The 10,462-nt window shown below is 41.5% G+C and overlaps 2 protein-coding genes across 2 annotated transcripts; one reads left to right on the top strand and one right to left on the bottom strand.

The window, feature by feature from the left end:
• Positions 1 to 1,064: 1,064 nt before the first annotated feature.
• prelid1a (PRELI domain containing 1a) lies at positions 1,065 to 3,567 on the top strand. The gene is made up of 6 exons (XM_079556731.1): positions 1,065 to 1,204; positions 1,550 to 1,668; positions 1,853 to 2,078; positions 2,152 to 2,265; positions 2,757 to 2,835; positions 2,920 to 3,567. The coding sequence occupies exons 2-6, from the start codon at positions 1,577 to 1,579 to the stop codon at positions 3,039 to 3,041; spliced, it is 633 nt and encodes a 210-aa protein (XP_079412857.1). The 5' UTR covers positions 1,065 to 1,204; positions 1,550 to 1,576; the 3' UTR covers positions 3,042 to 3,567.
• Positions 3,568 to 4,150: 583 nt separating this feature from the next.
• mxd3 (MAX dimerization protein 3) lies at positions 4,151 to 6,661 on the bottom strand. Its single transcript, XM_079556797.1, has 6 exons — positions 6,485 to 6,661; positions 5,789 to 5,888; positions 5,654 to 5,683; positions 5,442 to 5,556; positions 5,195 to 5,360; positions 4,151 to 5,083 (listed from the first exon to the last, which is right to left on the bottom strand). Exons 1-6 carry the CDS (start codon positions 6,552 to 6,554, stop codon positions 4,965 to 4,967), a joined length of 600 nt encoding a protein of 199 aa, XP_079412923.1. The 5' UTR covers positions 6,555 to 6,661; the 3' UTR covers positions 4,151 to 4,964.
• Between the last annotated feature and the right edge of the window lie 3,801 nt (positions 6,662 to 10,462).

Below are 10,462 nucleotides of genomic sequence, written 5' to 3' on the forward strand. Positions count from 1 at the left end.
CATTTTCAGGAAAATAAACCTTTTTTTTTATTTTTTACATATGATATTTTCTACTATAGAACATTTTATGTTAACCAGAACAACATTGCACAACAGAGTGAGAGTATAAAAAACAGCAAAACATTCAGTGCCTCTTGTGTAAATTAATAAGACAATTTTTGAACTACTGTAGTGTTTGTAATAGGTATCTTAGTAATCTTGTGTGTGGAAAATGTTGCACAAACCATTGCCAAAATAAAGTGACATCTGAAGAAATCAAATTAAGTTGTATCTAGAATAAATCTAATAGCGAAGATCCGATAATAATGTCTCTAGACCTCTAGACCAGTAGTGCCCAAAGCGCGGCACGAGGGCCAAATGCAGCCCTCAGACCAATTTGTGGTCTGAGTGCTGTATTTGTGGTACTTTTTACAGCAAATGTAATCATTCTGCATTATTATTAGGGCTGGGACAATTCACTTTTGTCACGATCCGATACATATCACGATACACAAGGGCCGATCCGATATGTATTTTGCGATACAGTAAGTAATTATAACAAGTGATATGTTTACCTTAAAATGTGTAAAAAGTCATGTGTCCAAAGTTTATAAACCAAATGCCATGTGACATTTACTGAAGGTAAACTAAGGTTCTAAGGAACTAAAGGTTCTAAAGGGGCTATGGGTAGGGGTGGGCCTGCTAATTATTATAGCTTCAAAAAGGCATTTTTACCTATGAGTCAGAGCTGCATAAGCATCCAGGTCTAATGATGTGGGACACAGTCAAAATCAGTCTTAAATGCATCCAGGTGAATGTTTCACTGCATTGACCACTGGTTTGTGTCCCTCAATGTTATAAACCTCAATATGTGGCCCTCGATTAAAAACGTTTGGCCACCCTTGCTCTAGACATTAGGCGTGTTACCTTGTGTATGGGATAAAAACATAAAGGTATGGCGCATATATGGTTGGACAGAGAGGCCACACCAGGGAATGCTGAACCGAGTGCGCAGAGCTGCAGTCTTCAGACAGTGCTTTGCCGCCCCCTGCTGCCCGAGGCCAGCGTTGCACGTGCCGGCCGGATATGTCGTTGGTGTTTGACCTTCTCTCAGAGCTCACGGATGACACATGCCGTGAGGCGGTGGTGGGATGAATGGAGAAGTTATTCTTTAACACCTGAAAATGCAGACTGTAGTCTTCTCCTGACTATCATATATGAGCAGGTATTTATGGAAATGATTATTATTGGACATGATGTTTTTTTCCCCCTTCAGAATGAACACTTGAGCTGTGCTTGCTCAATGCTAGCCTAGCTAATGCTAAACAGGGAACTAGGGAGTGCGGACGTGACAAACATGACCGTAATCCTAACTGATATTCATAATGGCATTATCTACTACTGCCGTACCAACTAACCTTAGTGCGTTATTCATTTTCGCATGACAGGGTTAGACTTTTGTACCATTACTTCTGAATATGCCTATCCTAAACAAGTATTGCTAAAATATGGTAACTATAAGTTGTAAAGGGAAAAGCAGCGGAAACAATATGTGTTTGCATCTCCACAGGCTCTACCCAAACAAATATAGGGAACAATGGTGAAGTATTTCTGCTGTGCGGGTCTACTTAGAAGTACCTGGGACCAAGTTTGTATTGCATTTTGGCAGCGATATCCCAACCCTTACAGGTGAGGATCTGAACATTAAACATTTATAACTGTGTAGTCTCAAACAAAAGGCATTATAGGGTCAAGGAGAACAATTCAATGTTGGTCTCAAACACATAAATAAATGGAGGTGTTGAAACCTGCTGCAGCGTATGCTTTACATACTGCTTTGTTGAAGAGATTTTAACTGAATCTTTGTCCACAGTAACCATGTTTTGACTGAGGATATCATTTTTCGAGAGGTCACTCCATCCAACTGCCTTATTTCCAGACGTCTGTTGACCAAAACTAGCCGAGCACCTCGATGGATGGAGAGGTATCTTCCAAAGAAAATGTCCAGTTTAGCATACATTATTGAGGACTCTATTGTAGACCCTCAGAAGCGGACCATGACAACACTTACATGGAACATCACTCACGCTCGGCTGATGGTATTGCCGTTTTGCTTCTGTTTTATTATTCAACCTGCATTGTATTACCTTCCTCATGTGTCTATCCCTCTAGTCTGTGGAAGAGCGGTGCGAGTATGGCATAAATCCTGAGAATGGCAGCTGGACTCAAATTAAAAGACAGGCTTGGATCACTTCCAATGTTTATGGTCTCTCAAGAGCAATTCAGGTCAGCAAAGTAAAATGGCAATGATCAATTCTACATATAATGTCTGGGTGTCCATAAGTTGACCAGAGCTGCCTGTCAGTCAGTCAGTCAGCCAGCATTACTTTGTGTTTTAATCGTTTTTCTCTATTGTTAAGCACATTGAATTGCGGTCATGTATACATTTTCCTTGCCTTTGAATTGTACAACTTCAGTGGCCAATACAAGCGATCACTGTTATTGTTCACTTCTGTGATTTTCACCAGATGTTTTGGTGAATGGTAGACAACAGCTGATGCACATTGGTCTCTAAGCTGTTCTAAAGCAATGCTCTGTTCGTGAACATTGCTTTCGCCTATCACAGAACCATCATTATTTATTCAAAGCATTAAATTAACTAGCACAGCTCCGGGACGTGACAATATTGCGATCGCTTGTATTGACCATGTAAATTAAGCTTTAAATTTCCTCATCAAATAAATGTTTATAGTTAAAGTGTCTGCATCACTTTTCAGGAATTTGGACTTGCAAGATTTAAGACCAGTGTTACAAAGACAATGAAAGGTTTTGAATATGTGCTGGCCAAAATGCAGGGTAAGTCGAGATAAGCTGCTATCATTTATTTGACACAACATATATGCTATGTGTATAACTAGCTTCTTTTTGTTTCTTCTGCAGGTGAAATGCCTACAAGAACCTTAACAGAAACTGCAACAGAGCGAGCAAGGGAGACGGCACTGGCAGCTAAAGAGAAAGCTAAAGGACTCGCCTCACATGCACAGAAGAAACAATATGTTTGAGCTCTGCAAATGACTGAATGGTGGTGGTGCCGACACTGATCTGAATTTATTTTATAGTTTAATATGCCTTGATCCTGGTCCTAAATAAACCGCTGTGTAAGCTGTAAATGCTGATTTCATATTAATACTAAACCATCTCAGTATTTACCAGTGATGAGAATCTTGGCGTGAAGATGGTTCTTCCGTAAAATAATTAAAACATTGTGGCAACATAAACTTTACCTCAAACCTTTCCCTCTACATTGGGACTCTAAAATGTAGTTTTTGATTCTTAGACATGAATCAACAAAACTGTTTTGCCGAATATACACATACAAAGAAATTTGTAGCATGCAGTTCAACAGGCAAGGTAATAAATATAAGTCTTATGCTTTCATTAGTTCATGGAACAAAGGGTCCACTGCTGCAAGCATTTCTATGATGATTCTGACATTTTGAAAGGTAAAATTGGTACCTTTTAATGTTGAACTTGAATTTGTTGATGCACAAATGATGGTTATGAATAAAGTATTTTTCTTCATAAAATCTATTGACTAAAAATTTGGTTTATGATTAATATGTAAGGGATAATGCACTCCTAGGTGTCAATTATCAGAAATAACTGAACGACGTGGAGGCGTGAACCCTCCGAATACCAGCTATTTTGATAACGGACACCTCGGAGTGCATTATCCCCATAGATTTATATACATATACAGTGGGGGGGAAAAGTATTTGGCCAAAATCCAATAGAATGTCTGTGAAACTGACCAAATTCTTTTTTTCCCCACTGTATATTATCCCGCTTATACCATGGTCCCGCCAACTAAAACTGTTCATTGGGGCCTGTTTGCTAATTTTTTTTAAAGTCCTGGGCAGGAGTTATTTAACTTTTTAATCAGTTTTACCTGAAACTAGTTCCAGCTCAGTTGTTTATCGTTACTATGGAAACAGCTGCAGTGGAGTGATATAGAACTGTTGCCGGTGTACACACCTTCCAGCCAATCAGAATCGAGTATTCACCCAGACCATGGTATAAATATATATAATGTAGTAGAAATTAAAAGAAGTTGCAATGCATAAATATAGAAAATATTTATTCGTAAAAAAAAAAACAAAGCTTACACCAGTACAAAAAGTTGCTACATAATATTACTGGGTGAAGAGACAAATAAAGGCATACACATGGTAAATAAGGCATCTTGCATAAACACTGAAGGCAAACTGCAAACCTTCAGAAATTAAATACATAGCACTGAATAATACATGAGCAAGTACTGCTGAGAGGAAACTGTTGCACGCATACCTGATCTTTAAATTAGCTGCAAAGTAACAGTTCAGTCCAAACAAGTATTTGGTACTTCAGTATTTGTCTGCAGAAATGTGCAAATGTAACCCTTTAATTTACTGTTTTTGAGTTGATTTACCCAAGTGCATAATGTGTACAGTTTGTGCAACAGAAGACAGAAAATTTGTCAGAACTTACATAATAAAACAATAATACAAAAATAGAGTTTAAGTGCATGCTACACAAGACTGAAGTACGAATTTAGTGCTAAAGCTATATGAAATTCTATACCAAATTGGATTTAAGGCAGAATACACCATAGTAATAAGTTAAGGTCTTACTGTATTTAAAAAAGAGCCTTCTGATTAAGGCTTGAAGCACTGCAGCAGGTTAATGCAAAGTAATACACTGTTTGTAAAGTCACGCCCACCCACACCCAATGAATCCTAACTGCTTTTCAGTGCAAAATGACATAGTTCATTCATAATCAACAACATTTAGCTTGTAGTCACTGGAAAAAAAAAATAAAGACAGGTGTGTCCAATGTAATCCTCCTGTTAAAATTAGCAAGCGATTGTACAGTAACTTGTACTTGTTTTTGGAATGTTTTCCTCTTTGCCTCCAAGAAAAAAAGTGTAGGAACACGTTTACTTCTGTCATAGCCAGACCTTATCCGAGCTTGAGTAACAGTGGTCAGCATCTGTGTGCGTTATGTGCAGTCCTTCAGAGTCCACACAATCAAAAACAATGCTTTCCACATCAACCTCCACGTCCTCTGCAATGGAAAATCATGAAACTTGTATGAATACTATAAACAAATTGTATCTGAATAATGATAAATATGAGTACCACACACAAATGACAGAGTGTGTGCAGGGGGACGTACCTCTATCTGAGTCAGATCTCTCAGAGGACATGGTTGAACCCTGACTGTCATTCCTCATCCTCTCGGTGCCCCTCTGAAGCTGCTCCAGACGAATCCTCAGCTCTCTTTGCTCCCACCGTAGGCGGCCTTTCAGCTGCTCTGCCCGCTCATCCTGCTCCTGCAGCTTCTGTAATCACACATATTAAAGAGATGAAGAGCGCTTCCTTTCCACTGTGGTGTTTTGGACAATACTGAATGATCCACTTACTTTTATATGGAGCTGGGCTCTTCTCAACAGGTTAAGGGTGGTGTTCCTCATGGCGTCGGTGGACAAGGGAACTTGTTTTTTCAGCTCCTCTAAGCAGAGTCTTAGCTGAGCTCGTCTACAACACAAGAATAATATAAATATAAGTATTTATGTGTGTTTTTGCTTCAATTTAAAATGTATTAAAAGCTTTAAAATGTTTAAATAATCATTACCGGTTCTTCTCCAGTTCATTGTGTACAGACCTGCAGGTAGAAAGGCATTGTTAAAAAAAAGGGAAGATAATACTGATTTTAAATAAAAGCTACATCCTCCTGGCCATTGCAATATGCTATATGTAAGAAAATTACCTATTACCACCAGGAGCCATCTTTTTGCTCTTCTGTTTGCTTCCCTTATCAGAGAAACCTGGGCTGAATGGCAAGATCGAAGCATACCCATGTTCTGCCTCTGCAAAAGACAGGCGTGGTGCAGTTACTTACACTGTAATAATGGCAACATTGCAGTCATATGGTATAGCAAGCAGAGAGAAAGAAAAAGGCACATTTTGTGATGCATGAAACTGTTTTTCTAAACGATGGAGGCTATGTAAAGTTAGACACTCCAAACTGTGGTCATTGCAATCGGTCGGGTGTTTTGCTTTTGGCGCCATCTCAAAACTGGCAATTTTGAGAATAAATGTGGTGCTGGTCCAGCTACTGCGATATTAAACGAGTAATGTGTCGTAAAGAAATGAAAAACGCAGCCTGACGACGCACAATGTTGCAACTGCAGGATTGTTGAGTGCCGCTCGCTGTTTTCAAATTGAGTCGGATTGGCGCCTTTGCGTACAATGATGCGCCCGATATGTAGGTCACTGAGTCAAATCGGCACAATGGCAAATAAAACACTTCAAATGTGATATATGTATCCAAATGAGCACATCATTATATCATGCATTTACACTGTGGATAATTAAGTCTCTTAGACGTCTTTCATTTCATTTTGTTGCTGAACAATAACCAACTTCCTATGCTATAGGCTGACTGTTTACATAAAATACTCACCCCTCTCTCTCCTCTCCAAAAACTCTGCAGCCCGAAGGAGCACCTGGATGTTGCAAACGTTCCCTTCCATGTTTATAGGATAAAAGCGAAGCAAGGAGATGCGAGGTTAACCTCCGTTGTGTCAATAATCTGAAGTAGATCAAGCCCTCTCTGAGCTACGTCTTCGGTCCTCAGAACCCCAACACCGTGACGCGTTCAAGTGCTCCACAAACAACATGGAGTTTCCTCAACTTCACAAAGTCTTTGTTTTGTGACAATTAATTCTCTTTACTATATGTCCACTATGAATACTGTGTTTACCGTCAATAATGTATACAAGCAGTGAGGAAACGGTGTATGTAAAGAGGGTATGTGTTCAAATTCTGTGTGCAAGAATTTGTACCAAGAGCTAGAAATGTATATAGGGCAGGGCTATATATTGTATAGTTACAAACAGGATATTTAATGTATATAAAGCGTTTTATGGTTCATTTAAGAACTTACAATTCATGTTTTCAAAACAAAACAAACAATAAAATATTATATATATTATATAGGGCTGCACAGTATAAAAATATTGTTTCCCAAAATTAGTTTATGCAATATATGTATCTCAAGGAGCCACAATATAAACAAACAATGCATTGAACTTATAAATGTGTGGAAGTTCAGTTTTAGTTAAACATTTACTGACTTTAATTACTCAATTTGAGTCTTGTTTTGGTCCTGATGTAGTGGGTTTTTGTCTTAAGTCTTCTTTTGACACAATTAGAGGAGAATTAGAGGAGCAGAGGAGAGTCCAGCATGAACTCCAGTGGAGGATCAGGAAGGCCAAGAAGGACTATGGCGAGAAGCTGGAGCAGAAGCTGGCGCAGGGCAACGCACGGGACGTGTGGAGGGGACTGAAGAACATCTCCGGTTTTGGACAGAGTGCCAGAGGGACAGCTGATGGAGACCAGCACGGGGCGGATGAATTCAACGAACATTTCAGCCGGTTTGATTCTCCCCCCACTCCCTCCTCTTCACACGTCTCCAGCCCAGTGGACACTGCCCCCCTCCCCCGACCACCTTCACCTGCCTCCAGCCCCCCTGCACCCACGTCTCCAGGCCCCACCATACGGACTTCCTCTAGCACCTGCCCCACCCCCGGCAGTCCACCCCCACACCAGTCCCCCCCTCACTCCCCCCTCTCCATCACACCGGACCAGGTGAGGAGGGAGCTGAGGCGACTGAAGCGGGGGAAAGCTGCAGGACCAGATGGCATCAGTCCCAGGCTGCTGAGGACCTGCGCAGACCAGCTCTCCGAGGTCCTGTGCCGCATCTACAACCTGAGCCTCAGCCTGGAGATGGTCCCCGTCCTGTGGAAGACCTCCTGTCTGATCCCGGTTCCTAAAACAGCGCACGCCAGGGAACCGGCCCACAGACTACTGACCAGTCGCCCTGACCTCCCACCTGATGAAGACGATGGAGCGGCTCATCCTCACCCACCTCCGCTCTGTGGTGAGCCCCACCCTCGACCCGCTGCAGTTTGCTTACAGACCCAACATCGGAGTAGAGGACGCTGTCATCTACCTGTTGGAGCGGGCGCTCACGCACCTGGAGCACGCCGGGAACGCTGTGAGGGTCATGTTCTTTGACTTCTCCAGTGCCTTCAACACCATCAGGCCGGCGCTGCTGCGGGGGAAGCTGGAGGACGCGGGAGTGGATGAACATCTCACCACATGGACCATCGACTACCTCACGGACCGACCACAGTATGTGCGGCTGCGCAGCTGTGAGTCTGAGGTGGTCGTCTGCAGCACCGGGGCCCCTCAGGGCACCGTCCTCTCACCGTTTCTCTTCACCATCTACACATCGGACTTCACATACAACACATACAACTCCAGAAGTTCTCCGACGACTCCGCCATCGTGGGCTGTGTGTCTAAGGGGAACGACCTGGAGTACCGGTCAGTCATCCTAGACTTTGTGGACTGGTGTGAGCGCAACCACCTGTGCTTGAACATCAGTAAGGCGAAGGAGATGGTGATCGACTTCACGAGGAAGCCACTACCGAACACACCGCTGAACATCCAGGGGGAGGACATTGAGGAGGTGGACAGTTTCAAGTACCTGGGTGTTCACCTCAACAATAAACTGGACTGGTCCCACAACACCAACTCCCTGTACAAGAAGGGCCAAAGTCGCCTCCACCTTCTGAGGACACTGAGGTCCTTCGGAGTGAGCAGGCCTCTGCTCAGGACTTTTTATGACTCTGTGGTGGCCTCTGCTCTCCACTACGCTGCCGTGTGCTGGGCCCCGAGCAGCACAGAGCGGGACAAGAACAGACTGAACAAGCTGGTCAGGAGGGCCAGCTCCGTCCTGGGCTGCCCCCTGGACTCTGTGGAGGAGGTGAGGGACAGGAGGGTGTTAGCCAAGCTCACCTCCATCATGGACAACACCTCCCACCCACTGCACGGGACTGTAGAAGAGCTGTACAGCTCTCTCAGTGGCAGACTGAGACACCCTCAGTGCAGGACGAAGCGCTACCGCAAAGCCTTCATCCCCACTGCTGTCAGACTGTACAATAAGACTGTAAAGCAACATGTGCAATGATCTCTGTATCAGCTGCACTTTATTAACTCTGAGTGATCTCCTTGAACTCCTTCTCCTTTGTGAGATCAATAAAGGTTTATCTTATCTTATCTTATCTTATCTTATCTTATCTTATCTTATCTTATCTTATCTTATCTTATCTTATTAGCTGAAAAACTTAACACTTATACTTTGTGTGTGTTTAATTGGCAGCCGCATCACATATCGCAAGTTACTTCAATATTATACCGCCATATTAGACAGAGAGTCGAAGGCTGCAGTTAGCCCATCTCTGCTCTAGTTGAACACAAAAAAAAGTAAGAAGAATAAAAACATAAAATACAATTAATGGTTATTTTCAGGTTCTAGAATGTGATGATGTCACACTACCATGTGGGGGCAGGAGCCTATTCATCCTATTCATTGCATTACACTTCCACAAGTAGTATTTAAAAAAGAATATTGTATGAATTACAAAAAATATCACTGATATCATAGACTGGGTCCATGATATGTCTGTGAAAAAAAATGAAAATCTAAAAACAAAATAATTTTACCCTTGCCCTACCTGTATAAATATTAAAAGCCTTTATAATGCTGTGATGTCACCTGAAACCCAGCGATAGTACCCCTTTTAAAATGCAGTTGCAAGTACTCAGTTACAAGTACTCAAGTATGGTTTTGAAGAAATTGTAGGCTACTTCTTAAAGTAGTTTTATCATACGGTACTTTTTACTTCTATTAGAATAAAATTGTAATGAAGTATCTGCACTCTTACTTGTGTAAAAGTAATTGTTACTTTTCCCATTGTGAGTAAATATTTAAGCAAATGCTTCATTTTGAAGCATAAAATGGATGTAGTTCATCTCGTGCACCTTGTTCTTAAGAATTATTTAGTTATTCATGTTTTCATGCCATGTACTTGGAATATCACGATTTACTCATTTAATTTATGGCATCATTGAAAATGAATCAGACTTTTTCGCTCAGTTACTCAGTGCTCAAGTAACATTTTCTCTTATTTACTTTTACTTGAGTTACTGTTTGGGTCACTACTTTTTACTTCTACTTCAGTAAAATTATTTGAAAGCAGCGTTACTCTTACTTGAGTAGGCTAAATATTTTGGCTACTCTATCCACCTCTGGTGATCACAAATCGCATCGTCTGTGAAAGCATCTGAGTACGTCATCGCCCCACCCTCTCAGTGCTCCTCCCACTGAGCTCAAAGTTTGTACTGTGTCTATCGAACGTGCCCATAAACGTACCAAATTGCAAATTTTTCCTCATTAAATGTTTTTGTTTTGTTAGTTTACAAACTTTACAGCGTAATTACTCAGTCAATTAAATTAAATTGGATTTGACTATATTTCCAAAAGAACATTTTGCGTATTGTTTTTTTTTTTGCACACACAATGTTTCTATCGT

The sequence above is a fragment of the Gobius niger genome (assembly GCF_951799975.1).
Source record: "Gobius niger genome assembly, chromosome: 5".
NCBI lineage: Eukaryota > Metazoa > Chordata > Actinopteri > Gobiiformes > Gobiidae > Gobius > Gobius niger.